Source organism: Tamandua tetradactyla, chromosome 5 (assembly GCF_023851605.1).
Source record: "Tamandua tetradactyla isolate mTamTet1 chromosome 5, mTamTet1.pri, whole genome shotgun sequence".
NCBI lineage: Eukaryota > Metazoa > Chordata > Mammalia > Pilosa > Myrmecophagidae > Tamandua > Tamandua tetradactyla.
This window is the reverse complement of record NC_135331.1, coordinates 93,632,670-93,647,432: the sequence shown is the minus strand read 5'-3', so window position 1 is coordinate 93,647,432 and position 14,763 is coordinate 93,632,670. Positions and strand designations below refer to the sequence as shown.

General features: G+C 52.8%; 1 protein-coding gene across 2 annotated transcripts in view; it reads left to right on the top strand.

Moving 5' to 3' along the window:
* Positions 1-562: 562 nt before the first annotated feature.
* CPNE5 (copine 5) overlaps positions 563-14,763 on the top strand; it is an 86,283-nt gene continuing 72,082 nt past the window's right edge. For both annotated transcript variants that reach the window (XM_077161633.1, XM_077161632.1), the window contains exons 1-2: positions 563-689; positions 13,875-13,915. In XM_077161633.1, the coding sequence (XP_077017748.1) occupies positions 595-689; positions 13,875-13,915 (136 nt within the window). In that variant the 5' untranslated portion in view covers positions 563-594. The remainder of the gene's footprint in view (positions 690-13,874; positions 13,916-14,763) is intronic.

Sequence of the window (14,763 nt, the reverse complement as noted above, 5' to 3'; positions counted from 1 at the left end):
GGGAGGCGGTGGCTTTGGGCAGATTTGATTTTCCCGCAGCCGGGGCGCCCCGGAGCCGGAGCCCAGCCGAGTAGGTGGCACTCGCTGCCGCCTCCCCAGCTCAGCCGCCGCCCGCCCAGATACCCAGCCAGAGGCGGCGCAGCTCGGGCGCGCCCCGCCACCCCCGCCGCCCGCGCCCCCTCCGGCGCCTTCCAGCCTTCACGCCCCTCTCCGGGTCTCCTCACCCGCTCTGCCTCACTACCGCCGCACGCCCCTCTGCCCGCTGCCCTCTCGACGCGCCGCGCCTCTCCCTCTCACCCCCCTCCGCCTCTCCCCGCCGTGCCCCCAGCCCCCTGGGCACCTTGACCCTCTCCGCTGAGTCCCCAGCCTCCTCGGCGCCTCGCCCGTGCCCCCTCCTCCCTCCGCGGCCCTCGCTCCCCGCGCCTCCCTCCGCTCTCTCACTTCCCACGCCCCCTCTCCGCGCTCCTCTCTCCTCCGCTCACCGCCCGGCCCCGGCTCCGGAGTTGTGGGAGAGGCTGGGGCTCCAGTAGCTCCGGAGAAGGCGTGAATCGCGCAGGGATTGACTAATTTGGGGTGGGGGGGGCGCGGTGGGCGATGGAACACGCCGAGGATATGGCGTCGCTGAGCGAGTTCGACTCCTTGGCGGGCAGCATCCCGGCCACCAAGGTGGAGATCACCGTGTCCTGCAGGTGAGCCGCCCGCTGGTCGGGCCCCCAGGCCCCGCCCCTGGACTCGAAGCCCCGCGGCCTCCGCCGCTTCGACCCCCCGCCTTCGCACGCGCCCCTTTCTCACAGTGTTTTATCTCCAGGACGCCCCCATACTGGTCCGCAGAGAGCCCCTGCCCAGCGGCGCGGGGTGGTGACAGCGCAGAGGGGAAGCTAGGCTTGGGGTCACATCCCGGAAAGTTTACGCTGAGGGCTGTGGCTTTGTGGAGACAGGGAGACACAGGGACAGGACTTGAGGTGCCCGAGAGGGGAGAGGGAGAAGATGAGGGTCTATACCGGGGGGCTTCCTACCGGCTGTCTCTACAACCCCTCCTCGAATGGAGAAGTGAGTGATTTGCCCGAATCTCTTAACAGGCGGGCCCAGCCTCTCCCTTCTGTGCCCTCCTTTCCTTTCTCCTCCCCCCTTCTTTGCCCCAGCACCCTCATCCTCTCCTCCCCCACCCACTCACCCTCCTAGACCCCAGGATTCTAAATCAGTCTTTCACCTCCAATAACAAAACCAACTCCTGGGAAAGGGTCAGATTGACTCATCCATACTGAGCTGTGGATAACTAATAACAACCTAAAGAGGCACCATTAAACAACAGAAACTTGGGTCCAAAATTTTAAGCTGAACAAGTGAGTCCAGCAGGGGAGGAGAGAAGTATTTTTGTGGGCTCCCACTCCCAAATCCTCAGTGATGTCACGTGGGCTTTGGGGTTAACTTCATCTAAGAGCTGGGCTCTCTTAGCCAAGGTGAAGTCTGCCCCAGGCGATGAGAGAGGATGAGTGGGGAAAGGGGGAATTATTTCCCTAGTTATCCTGTGGCTGCTCTAGGGTCTCTGTGGAAGCCTGGCTGGGACTGTGAGGGATGTGGTGACCCAGGCATAGCCCACCTTGAGGTTCTCCCAGGAAATTTCCCCCTGCCCCAAATGACCAACAGCATTTTTGGAGCTCTGGCTGTGCCCTGTGTTCCAACTCACCCAGCCCAGACTCTTCCAGGCCATCCGTTGGTCAGACTCTCAGTCTATCTTTTGTGGCCGTCCAACCCTATCTTCCAAAGTATGACATTGGAGAGGTTTGGGTAAGGCCAGAGGGGCTGGCCTTGAGTGTGAGATAGGTTGGGATCCAGGGGGACTTCTCTTGAACACTTGGGGGCCATTACGGGTGAGGTCAGCCATAGCTGCTCCCCTGAGCCAGACCCTCCAGGGGGCTGCTGTGACAGCTCCTACATGCCTCCAGCACCGGTCCCACACAGTGCTGTCAAAATCATCTCCCAAGCTGTTTGTATCTTGCTGTTACTCTGCTGGGAGACTCCTGATGGCCCATTAGCTCCAATCTCACCTCCTCAGCCATTCAGCCATTAACAGCTACCACAGCCTGCCCTCCCTTCTGCACATGCATACCCCATGCCTGACGCTCCCTCCCAGCCTTCAGTCATGCCTGTCGTCTTCAGAGTTGTCTCCGGATCTGGGATCTGTCCTGCCTCCGAGCCACCGAACAGCCCATTCCCCATCTAGATGTCACTCCATCTCTGCCATTTCATGTCCTCCCATCCTGGAGAGCCTGGTCTCATGCTCACCACTTCCAAGCATCTTTCTCACCCATGAGATACCCTGCTAGTATCACTCTCCTCCGTGTCCCCTGGACCCTGAAGAATGGACCACAGGGTCACTCACATACTGAGTAAGATGCCTTAGAAGACATCTCAGGTGTGTAGATTTCATCCCTGTTCCCCCAAAGTCCCCATTTGAGGACTTGCACAGACTCAGGAACCGTTTACCCCAGTGGAGAGGAGACAGAGAGCAGATGGACTCAGGCATTTTGGAACGGAGTCTCTGCTTCAGCACTTGGGGCTGGAACTTTGAACTTCGATTTCCCCTGTTCGTCACGTGCATATCAAAGAACCTGTACTCATGGAGCAACCTTGATCACAAGGTAAATCACCTGCTTAGAACAGTGCCTGACACATAGTAGGTCCTTGGAAGAATTAACTTGCAGCATTGGAGGATTGTGAAGCCCCTACACACTACTTTGCACTTGCTTAGCGCCCGATGGGTGCTTGGTAAGCAGCTATGATGATCACCCTAAGGCAGCAGAGTTTGAGCCCTCCAATTACCTCTCTGGAAGTGGAGATAGATCTCCAAAGGAATCAGATTTCTTGCCTAAGAAAGACCTAGAGGTGCCTGTGAGTTCCTGGGGGATGTGTTTCTGGATGTCTTTTCCTTCTCAAGGGACATGATCTGCTGGATCTGACCCTCCAAAAGCCGGGGGGGGGGGGGGGGAAAGTGGGTTTTAGTGAGAAGGGGTGAAGAGGGAGAAGTCACCTGGAACTGAGGGGAGGAGAGAAGCAATCTGGGTGGGCTCGAAATTTTAGATCTTTTTGCTTCAACCAGGTCTAAATACCCAGGTTCTAGAACAGAGAGGAGGAGGAGGGGAGGAGGAAGATGGGGAGGAAGAAAAGATGTGCAGAGTGCCCTTCTCAAGCGTACTCTTCATTTCATGGTCACTGATTGATGAGGGTCAACCCCCCTCACCCTCATCGTCAGTACTGACTGGACCCCCGGAGAGAAGGCTGTGGCATGCCCCTGCCCTGGGCCTCTGTGTGACACCTGTGGCCAGGGAACAGCAGGATGGCAGAGGGGTTGGTGGGATAAGAACTCCAGGGGATTCCAGGGTGGACAGCTGGGGTTGAGGGGCCCACTGTCTCAGGAAAGATCATGAGTTGCTATCTCTGGCCTCAGGAACGCCCATTTCCAGTTCACTTTCCCTTCTGGTCCTCATGAAAGTTCCTGCACTGCCTGCAGCCGCAGGAGTTCCCTGCCCGGAACCTTCCTCGGAGGGTCTGTTCCAGGCCTCTCCTGGCTCTTTTCACTGACCTGCAGAGACAACCAAAATTTACCTGTCCAGTGTTCTGTGCCCAAAGGGCCCCACTATTTTTTCAGGTTTCTGTGCTCTGTTTGATGCAGGGATCCCGACCAGTGTGTTTTTGGTTAGAAAAAAGTGATTTGCATTTTTTATATAACAGGAAACCTTTGCACTTCAACAAAGCAAAGCAGCTTCTTGGTTCGAGAGCCCAACTCCACATGATGGGGAACACAAGATGCGTAGGGAAGAGGGGGTGCAGTTAGGGGATCCAGAGGCAAGCTGGAATCTCTCAAGCACTGCCCTCTCCCCACCAGCTGGAATCAGGGGCTGATGGGGCAGCTTTGCCTCTGCCACGAAGATGTCATTTTCCACTGTCTGTTCAGATTGACATTTTGCTGCTTTGGGCCTCTCAGAAGGAGTGTGAGGCAGCTCTGAGTGCTTTCTTTTGATGGGCTGCCAGAGGGCGGTACTGGGGAAGAAGGGACCTGGGGGCAGTGTGGCAGCTGTCAAAGCCGAGGCTAGGCTAGAGAGATCTATGGGCCACTGAGTATGCCAAAACACTCACAGTTTAATAGAACCGAGGGAATAATAATAGTGGCTATTACTGAATGCTTACTATAGGCTAGGCAACTTTACATCCATATCAGACTGAATCAAATGAAATTGCCTATATTCGATGTTTTTGACCTCTCACTAAAATAGCAATTTTATATAGTTCGACCTAAGATTATTATATTATTAATGTTCAACTGCTGCATAGCAAAATTATCACAAGCTTAGTGGCTTATAACAACACCCATTTATTACCTCACTGTACATTGGAAGTCCAGGCACAGCGTAGCTGAGTTCTCTGCTCAAGTCTCACCTGGCTGAAACCAAGGTATGGGTTGGAGTTGCAGTTCCTTCTGAGACTAGGGTCCTTGGCCAAGCTCATTTACGCTGTTGTCAGAATTCCATTGCCCAAGGCCATATGACTGAAGTCTCCATTTTTCTTGTTGGCTGTTGCCCCAGGGTTACCCTTAGCTCCTAGAGGCCACTCTGGGGTCCTAGCCACGTGGCCCTCTCTCAGCTTGGCAGCCTACTTCTTCAAAACCAGGAGGAGAATCTTTCCCCCATCTGCTATGATAGAGTCTTCTATAAAGTGACAGAAATCACGATGATTGCAGGCATAAGTATCTGAGCGCCTTTGCCATATGGTGTACCTAATCACAGGTGACTACAGGTCCTAGTTCCAGGTCCCACCCATGCACAAGGGAAGGGGACAGCACAGTGTACCCCAGGGGGTGGGACTCTTGGGGGTCTTCTTAGAGTTCTGCCTACCACAATTATCTTTTTGACCTCATGACAAGGTAGGTAGTCGTATTTTTCTTTTTTGCTGATTGGGAAATCAAGCCTCAGAAAGTTTAAGGGTCCTGCCCAAGGTTACACAGCTAGGGCGTTTGGAGGAGGAGTCTGAATTCAGTTTCCTCAGACTTCAAAGCTTTGGGGACATCTTGAAGTTGAGAGAGTTTCCATAGGGATCCTGGCAGGGCCCTTGATACCAACCATGGCAGGCATGACTAAGAGGTAGAGGCTCTCTCCCTAGGGTTGGGAGAGACTGTCCTTGCTTATTGATGCTTGTGGTCCTGGGAGGTGGATCCAAGAATGAAGAAATCCCAGGAAGAAGACTAGAATAAGAGTCACAGGGTGGCAGCCAGCCTTCCATGGAATCCAAGTCATACGGTGAGAGCTTCCCATCCCTCCTCCCCCAGACTACAGTCTTTACTGCCCAAACTATGGCCATCACTGGAGGTGACTTAGCACTGGAAGGAGGTAGTCAGGAGGATGAGAAGGAATAAGGCTATCTGGAAAGTTCTGGAACATGGAGAACTGGGCTTCAGTTAGGCGTATTTCAGCTGTCAGTACCAGAAAATCTGATTGATGGTAGTTTAAAACCCACAGACTAAATAAATAAATAAAACCCACAGAATTTTATTTTTCTAAAATCACAATGAGCCTGGAGATAGGTGTTCTCAGGGTTTGTCTCACTTTGCCATCAAGGACCCAACCATGTTTCCACTTTGCCGTCTTCCAAATGGTGGGCCTTATTGTCAGAGGATGGCTGAGTCTGCTCCACAAATCGCAGCCACACTCAGCTATAGGAAATGGGAAGCAGGGCCAAAGTTCATCTCTTAGAAATCTTCTTTTTATCTGGAAAGTACAATCCCTTCCCAAATCTTTCAGCAGACTTCCCCTTCTATTTCAATGGCCAAAGTTGGGTCCCATGTCTACCCCTTCACTGGGGATGGGGTCCTACCTTTCCAGACTTCAGGGACTCTCCTTGAGATGCCTGAACCAATTTGGGTTCTGTTAGTGGAAAGAGAATAGGGGAAGCTTGTTGGGTGGGTAGCTATGGCATTTGCCACAAAGGGACTTTCCAAATGGCCCCAAAGGATTAACTGAACTAGCTGGGACTGAAAGGGGCCTAGGGTTTGGTATCTCTGAGAACTGGCTCCTTGGATTTTTTTGGAATTAGGTGGAAAGCCAATATTAGATACCTGGGGACAGATTCTCCATGTGCAGCTGAGCTGAACCTGTTACTATCTCTCTTTCTACCAGTTTGTCAGGAAAGAAAAGAAGGCCCCCCGCTTGGTGTGGTTCCAGAGTACTGCAAGGTGCCTCTGTCCCTGATGTTGCCCCTGCTGGCCTATCCACTGCCCACAGGTCCCACTAGAAGACCTTTAGGTAATAAAGAATCCTGGGAGACTGAAAATCAGTGCAGTTCCTGGCTTACCTTATCCAAGATTTGGCCGGGTCATTTAGCATCTCCAAGTCTCAGTCTCCCATCGTTAAAATGGGAGAAATACTGATCCTGTCCACATCCTGTAGGATTGTTATGAAGACAAAAGAAATTATGTCTGTGAAGTTCTGTGTAAACTGGGATGTGTTAAGTAGGCTTAATAATGATAGTAATGATAATAGTACCAATTATTGGACACTACTGACATATTCAGTCATTTGATAATTGATATTTCATGTGCTATTGGGTCTTTTCTGTGCCAGGCTGAGAGCCAAAAAATGAGAAAGACAGCTATTGGAATATCTTTCTGAAGAAAGGGTGATTCAGGTAGGGAGAAGAGCAAATGCAAATGCAAAGGCTCTGTGACAGAAAAGACCTTTGTATGCTTGCAGAACTGCAAGGAGGCCAGTGTGGCTAAGCACTGCTATCAGTGGAGGCGATGGAAGAAAATGAGATCTGTTTTAGTTTTGTGGCTGCTGAAGCAACTACCAGGTAATGGGTTGGCTCACCAATGGGAATTTATTGGCTCACAGTTTTCAATCTAGGAGAAGTCCAAAATCAAGGCTGCCATCAGGGCAGTGCTTTTTCCCAGAAGACCATGGCATTCTGGGGCTGGTTTCCATTGATCCTGGTCCTTGACTTTTCTGTGAATGGCAATGCACGTGGTGGCTTCTCCTGGCTTCTTGGTTCTGTTGACTTCTGGTTTCTGGCTTTCTCTCTCTGTGTGGTCTTCCCTATAAGGCCTTCTTCAGTAATAAGATTAAGACCCATTCTAATTCAACTTGGCTACATCTCAACTGAAATAACCTCATTAAAAGTTCCTATTTTATAGGAGTTCACATGCACTCCTATAAATGGATTAAGTTTAAGAACACATTTTTCCAGGGTACTTAACTCCAAATCACCACAAAGTCAGAGAGGAAATGGGCAGTATGCGTGATGGCCTTGTGGCCCATGCTAAGGAATTTGGTTTCTTATTCCAATAGCAGTCGGTGGGGGGTAGGGAGGAGGACACTGAAACGAGAGTGACTGATCTGATGGCCCTCTTGAATTATTTTCCCTAGTTACTATGAAGAGAATGGGTTGGGGGAGGGGTAGGAATTGAAGCACATTGCTTGGCAGGAACCACTGCAGTGTCCAGGTGAGAGATGATGGTGGTGGGGGAAGATGGGCAGATCTAGGATGTGTTTCTGAAGTGGAAATCTTTAGGACTTGTTGATGGGTGGGACAGGAAGGAGCATAAGGGAAAGGAAGAAATCCAGAATGCATCCTATGGTTCTGTTTTAAGCAATTGGCTTCAAAACCACCCCACAAGGCAGTTATACGGCCCCCTGCACAGATGAGGAAATTGAGATTAAGCAGTTTGTCCAGGGTCACAGAATTACTGTGTGCCCGTGTGGGAATTCCAGCCTGATGCATCTGAGGCCAGAGCCCATGCTTTCTTCCATTGGCCACGCAAGCACGGAAGGGACAATTATCATGATAATTAATAATAAAAATGCAAATAGCTCCACGAAGGAGAACTCTTTAAGCCACATAAAAATTGCTTTTTAGACCTTGGCGAGGTTGCTTGGCAAGGAGACAGTGCATGCAGGTAAGGAATGGGATCTGAAAGGGGAGATGGGTGAGTGCCAAGGGCTGGGTGCCAAGGTCCCTCTCCTCCCCAACTCCCTCCCTGCCTTTCCTCTGATTACTTCTGCCAGTTAGCAGGGCAGGAGGAGAAGGGAAACCCACCAGTTCTTGTTCGCAGCCCTGGGGTGGCGCTGATGAGGTTGGGAGCAGGAAGTGGGGTGGGGGAGGGGAGCACTGCTGGCCCTGATGGGGCTCTGGCGACCCGGTTTTGTTCCTGCAAGTACTCCTCCGGCACCTCTAAATGAGCTCCAGCTTCAGAGTTCACATCTCAGCGTGCTCCCTGACAAGCTGGGCACACCACTCAGTCTCAACCCCTGTAAAATGGGTGTGATACCTACTTCCTGGCATTATGTGCCTAAATAGTGTGTCTCAAGTTAAGTACCCTACAATGGACTTGGCTCAGATTAGATTATTAATGCCATTCCCCCACTGCCTTTGCCTGCATCTGGGGGCTTAGCCAGATGTTTGGTGTTGAGTTGCTGCATAGAGAAATGGGGTGTTGCTGGAAGGTCCCTCAGGCCCAAAGGTTTCTGTGGGACCCCTCAGAATTCCATTTCTACCTGCCTTTGGCTCACCTGTCCCCCTTGCACTCTCCTCAAGGGAAGCTGCCACCGGCTGGGCAGTACTGGACCAGGGCCCGTGGGTGCTCAAGGTCCTGCTCCAGCGGGGCATTGGGGGGCAGGGGCAAAGGACGGGGCTCCCCATCCCTGGAGTTCATGCTCCACCAGCTGTTACTGAGCACTTACTGTATACAAGGCACTGAACTGCAGCTTACTGTATGCCAGACACCATTTTTAACTGCTTCGCGGTTATTAACTCTTCTCAAAAAACCCCTGGAAGGTGGGGGGCTGTTATTCCCCCCACTTTACAGATGGAAATAGAGAGGGTACTGAGGCACAGAGAGGGTGAGTGACTTGGCCACACTGGAGTTCTAAGCCTGTGCTCTCCACACCCCTGCCTCCTTCCCTCACGAGAGAGGTGCTGAGGACGGGCTGTTGGGAAAGAGAAACCATCTTTTCTTAACTTCTTCGGCCTCAAGAACCTCCTGGTAAAATCGGATAAAAGTTCTCCAAAAGAACGCATCCATTTTGTACCAATGTGCCACATTCTGCTTGCAGTTTCAGGAGTCCATGGGCCCCAGTAAAGACTCCAGGAGAGCGGGGTGAGTGCTCTTAATGTGTTTCCCTCTGAGCTGCCAAGGGAAGCACGAGGAGAAAAACTGGGGCTAGGGAATCATTGCCCAGTGAGCCCATGCAGCAGCTATGGGCTTCTGTCTACGGAGAGTCAGGGATGTGGGATGTCCAGTTACACCCGGTGTCTCAGCTTCTCAAGGGCAAATGCGTTTTCCCCTCAGGCGGGCTCCCCAAGGGCAGGGCTGAGTCTCCCTCCTCAAACAGGGAGAACAGCAGTCTCTGACCCGCCCACCTCTTCTCAGACACCCAAATAGGAGGGTGTTACCCTAAAGCCTTTAATATGAGAGCTTGGGGGCTCTCCTATCAGCCTTTCCAGCACTTTCTCCCTTTTCTGGGACCTCTGCAACTTCTAACTTGCAGCCCAGAAGATGGTCATTTTCTCACTGCCACTGAATTGGAGATGATTCCTTGCAGGAAAGCGGGGAGGACAGGAGTCCTGGGTTTTTCTTCCCCAGCCCTGATTTAAGGAACAAAAGAAGCAAAGCTCCAGGCTGCCATGTCGACTGCTGAAGGGTCTTGTGCTCTTTTTGGGGAAAAATACATCTCACGTGTTGGAAAACATTTCTCTTGGTGTTCTCCAAAGACAGAAAGTGGAGAAAAAGCATCTGTGATCTGGTCTCACTCGTGCGCTCGTGGCTTAGGCCCTGCTTTGGGGCGGAAGACCTGGTTTCCTCTGCCGTCAGCCTCTTACAAGCTGTGTGATATGGGCCAATGACTCGCGGTCTCTGAGCCTCCGTGTTCTTGGTGGATCAGGGTGAGGCTCTTGGGTGAACGTGCTTTGCATTGTGAGAGCCTCCAAGTGCTGCCATGTGTGTCATTGCCCTTGACTTCACAGTGGGGGAAGCAAGGGCCCCAAGACTCAGCATGTGCTGTTTGGGCTGTCATCAGAAACACAATAGGGAGGAGCTCGGCATTTGTTTAAATATAGTCTCTCCCAGGGCCAGACCCTCAAAACCAGACTTTGGGAGCAGGGCCCAGGAATCTGCCTTCTAACAACAGAGACAGGCATGATTCCTACAAAATGTGAGGCCCACTGCTCATGGGGTGAAACCACCATCCTAAAGCCCAGCGTGGAGGTACCGGCCCTGAGACTTCTTTGCATCTTTTCTCCATCAGGCAGGCGACCAGGTGAGGGAAGGATGGGGGCCAGTGTGGACCAGATGGGGGCTCTGAGGGGGTGATATATGGGTGCAGAGTCCTGGGATACGGGCTGAGAGCGGGGGAAAGGAAGGCAGAGGCTGGGATGAGGCCTGGGCCGCTCTCAGCCAATGGAGGGTAGGGGGTGGGATTCAACTCACCTTCAGCGTGGGATGCTAGGAGTGTGTGTTGGAGGTGGTCTCCTTGGTGCAGCCAGAGTGGAGGTGTCCTGTGCTGCCTATCCTGCCTCTCCCTTGTCCCCAGGTGACCCTGAGCATAGCCCAGAAGGGTGACTGTCCAGTTCAGCACCAGGCCAGGTGATAAGTCTGCCAGTGTCCCAAGTGCACCACGTGTCCCATCCCTGCAGTGCTCCTAAGGGCAGACCTATTTTTAGGTCCACTTCACAGATGGGGAAACTGAGGTGCAAGGAAGCCATGTAACTGTCGAGAGCCAGAATGTGAACCTAGCTTGTCTGCTGCAGATTTCACGTGCTTAACCATTACCCTAGACAGCTAAGAGAAGTATAAGAGCGGTCTGTCTAGTGGGGAAGATCAGAGCTCCCTAACCCATCCCGCCACTCCTTTTTATCTTCCTTCATCATTGAACTCTCCAGGCGTCTGTTCTAAGTCAGGTGCCAGGCTGTCCTGTGGCAGAGATGGGGTCCTTGCCCCAGAGGGAGCCCCGGCCAGTGTGAGAGACAGGTGCTCCCACAGTCTTTACAGCTCAGGGTGTGCTGAGTACAGTAACGGGGTCCTACAAGCCAGGGTGCTATTCGCAGACCAGAGAGAGCTCAGGGGAGGAGAAAGGTCATTGCCTTGTGTCCAAGGAAGGCAAATTCAACAAGGTAGGGTTTGGGCAGGGAAGGGGGTTTGTATTACCCCCAAGTGCAAGGGCAGGGTGACCCACGCCCCAGGCTCAGCGAAAGTTCTGATGTCACCAGGTTGGGAGCCACCGAGAAGCTAAATGCCTGGATTCCATTTCTTATTCCAGCTGACAGGGCAGTGGGTGGGGCCAAGAAAAGCCCCTTTTTGCTTCACTTTGAAGATAAGGCTCCAGTGCATACAGACACACGCACACGCACATGCACACACATGTCCCTAGGCTGAAATCCATGGTCTCACTCTCTCTCTCTAGCCGAGACATGACCAAGCCTGAGTTCCAGACTCAAACTTGGAGAAGACTCAGATCTTGGAGGAGCCGATTGCTCCCTCTTTAGATCTCAGATTCCTGATTTTGTAAAGGAGTTGGAAAAGGTAGACCTCTGAGGTCCCTTCCAGCTCGAATATTCTAGGAGTTTATGTAATTATATATTTTAATTATAGAATTCAGAGATAAACCTCAGCCCCTGTTTTTTAGCAAAGCCACCCCACCCCCACCTCACTCTCTTTATTCTTTCCAGGTCCTCACGCTGCTTCAGGTTCCACCACTGTAGGGTCATCTTTGGGGTTGAGGCTTTTTGTCCTCTGTTTGAATCAAGGCTGACACCCCTGCCCCCAAGCCTAGCACACTTCAGGAGAAGGTCAGCCCATTTGTGTGCTCACAGCCTTCCTGCCAGAGAAAACCCGCCTCCATGTGAAAGAGCACATAAAAGCATATCTTGCGTTTAGCCCCTGCTGTCTACTTTTCAGAGCCACCTTGTGTATCGTGTATCGTTTCGTCTGAGGCTCACTGCTGTGGGCTTGGAGGTTTATCAGATGGTTTCCAAAGTGACAGCTGGCTGGCAGCAGGTCTGGTGGAGGGAGGTGGGGGTCGAGGAGTGCTGCTGTCTCCAGGAGCAGGGGTCAGGGTGGGCTAGCTGAAAGTGGCTGCCTTTGGGAAAGGGCCCTGAATGGAGAGACTGGGGCACGGGGTGGGGAGTGAGTTCTCCAGGGGCTGGTTTTCCCCAAATGTCTGGAGATCCCTCTCTTGGGGACATGGCCAGGAATCTGCTTGGGGGCCTGGAGCTAGTGTGACTCATGAGCACGAGATGGGACCTTCCCAGGCGGCAGAGGATGCCATGTATTGGCACCAGGTTGCTGCTGCATCTGTCTGTCGATCAGTCCATCTCTGGCTCCCACCTCAGAGTGTGGGGCATGGGCAGTGGGGTTACCTGTGGGGTCAAGTTGTCCAGACAGGCTGTCACTGCTGGTAGCCTCGGTGACTCAGGGCAATGTCTCCTAGACTTCTGGCTCTGGCCCTCTGGCCTCTCTCCAGACCTCAGTTCCCACCCCACCCCCAATTTCTCAAGAAAAGGTGGAGGAGATGATCCCTTGGATTCCAGCCAACTCTAATATTTGGAGTTGGCTGTCAGGAAGCAACTCAGAACAGTTTCAATTGTTTCTGCTCCCGGGGAAAAGGGGTTTAAGGTGTATAGGGGCCCTTGGAGGATTGTGGGGAAGGAAGGTGACTGGATCCGCTGGGACATCTAGGAAGGAAAGTGGCCTTCCTAGGAGCAGCCTCCAGGAGGGTTCAGTCCTGCTGGGGTCGTCTGGAACTCTGTGTAGAGACCCCTCCAAGTTGTCCCTAGGAGGAGGGAGCCAACCGGATATCTATCCCCAATACCTGCCCATCATTGGTTGAGTGTAACCCTGGGAGCGTAAATTTCTCGGTGCTACAGTCTCACTGCCAGAGAAAGCAGACACATGAGGAAACCCATGTATGTTCAGAGGCACTGTGAAGGCTGAGGAGATGTGGGCATCAACAACCCTCAGAGTCGGTACTACTATTTCATTGTCCAGAAGAGGACACAGTCAGTTCCCTCCCAGACCAAGTCCCCACTGTGCTGCTGTGCTCCTTGACAGCAGCAAGTCATTGTGGAATGAGGGACATCAGCTGTGTAAGAGATACCTTTGCTTGCTCTCCCTGAGCCTCAGTTTCCGCATCTGTAAGATGAGTCCATACCTACCCAACACCTACTTGCTGGGCAGCGTGAGAATCGGGAGCTAGTATTTGCAGAACGGTGCGCTGCCTGACCTATTACCTGGGATCAGTGAGGGGGCAGGAGGGGCAGGAGACCTTTCCATTCCCAAATGTGTGCCCTGGGGTCTGATTATCGGGGGCCACTTGTCAGCTGTGACCACAGAAGGACCCTGTTTGAATGTGCATACATCCCCTGGGGAAGGAATAATCCATTAATCCATCACCACAGCTGAGATTGAATAGATAGATCAGCTGTAAATAGAGCCCTGAAAAGGCAGAATACTAGGTGGATAAGTTTTGATGGCTGGATTTTTTTTTTTAAGTCCCATAATTGGTAAAAGGAGAACTCCTGAAACATTGGACAGATTGGGGTTTTGGCAGGCGCTTGGGCGTGGGGCGGGGGCGGTGGGATCCAGGGCAGCGGGGCAGCGGCAGCGTGCTTGGGGACGGCATGGTGGCGAGAGGCAGAGAGCACAGCGCAGTTCAGGGCAGGGAGGACGAATTTTCAGGACCCACTCTGGCTGCAGGAGCCTCCTCTCCATCCAGTTTTTGCCTCAGGCCAAGCCAGAGGCAGCCTCTGGGTCTCGGGAACAGCCTGAGTCCCCCGGGGTGGCCTCCTCCCTCAGGGACCTGCTGACTCTGCTCCTCTCCCCTCTCTTTCAGGAACCTCTTGGACAAAGACATGTTCTCCAAATCCGACCCACGTAAGTCCTGCTCTGACAATAGTAATAGCAGCGATAATAACGTTAAGACTAATTGCAGCAGCTGACACTTTAGCCTTTGCTGAGCGCTAACTACCTGCCAGGCACTATTCCAAGTGCCTAAAGGCTGTTTAAGGTTTTGCTGATAGTACCGACAGAAAGAACTGGGGGTGGGGGGTGACCCTTCAAACCCCTGCACTTGTGGAGCCCCAGCACGATAGGGTGGGCTGGGCAGATCAGGGTGTCTGGGGCCAGCCTGGGGGGTCTCAGTCCCAAGGAAACCAGTACATTCAGAGCCCCGCTTGGCTGTGGTCTTGTGGTGCCAGCACTGATTTTGGAGTCCAGGGTTCTAGTCCTGAGCAGACACGTGCTGTTCAGGGTCTGTGACCTTAGGCAGGTCGTTGGTTTTCCTCTAAGTCTCAGTTTCCCCATCAGAAAAGGGCTGATGATCATAATAAGCTGTGCTTACATCATGAGGCTGCTTTGGGCTCCAAAGGGACAGTGCCACTTTCAGATGCTCTCCCCTGCCACACATCTGTCACCACTGTCCTCCACTGGGCCACCTGTCTCTCTGCCCCACACATCAGACCCCCGCTCCTGCTTAGCTGTACAGTCACGGGACCCCTGACTGCCTGTCCCTCCCCACCCCACCCCCACAGAAGATGCCCCTTTGCCAAGCCTAGGCTTGTGAATTAATTGGTGCACGTAGAACCCTCCCAGCCTGGGGTTGGGGCCAGAGTCTTAGACCCACCCATCAAGACCCCTGCCTCAGGAAACACCCCCTGTGCAGACCCCACAGTGCCTTCCAGGCTAGAGTCTCCATCCAGCCAGCACCGTCCTCAAATGGGACC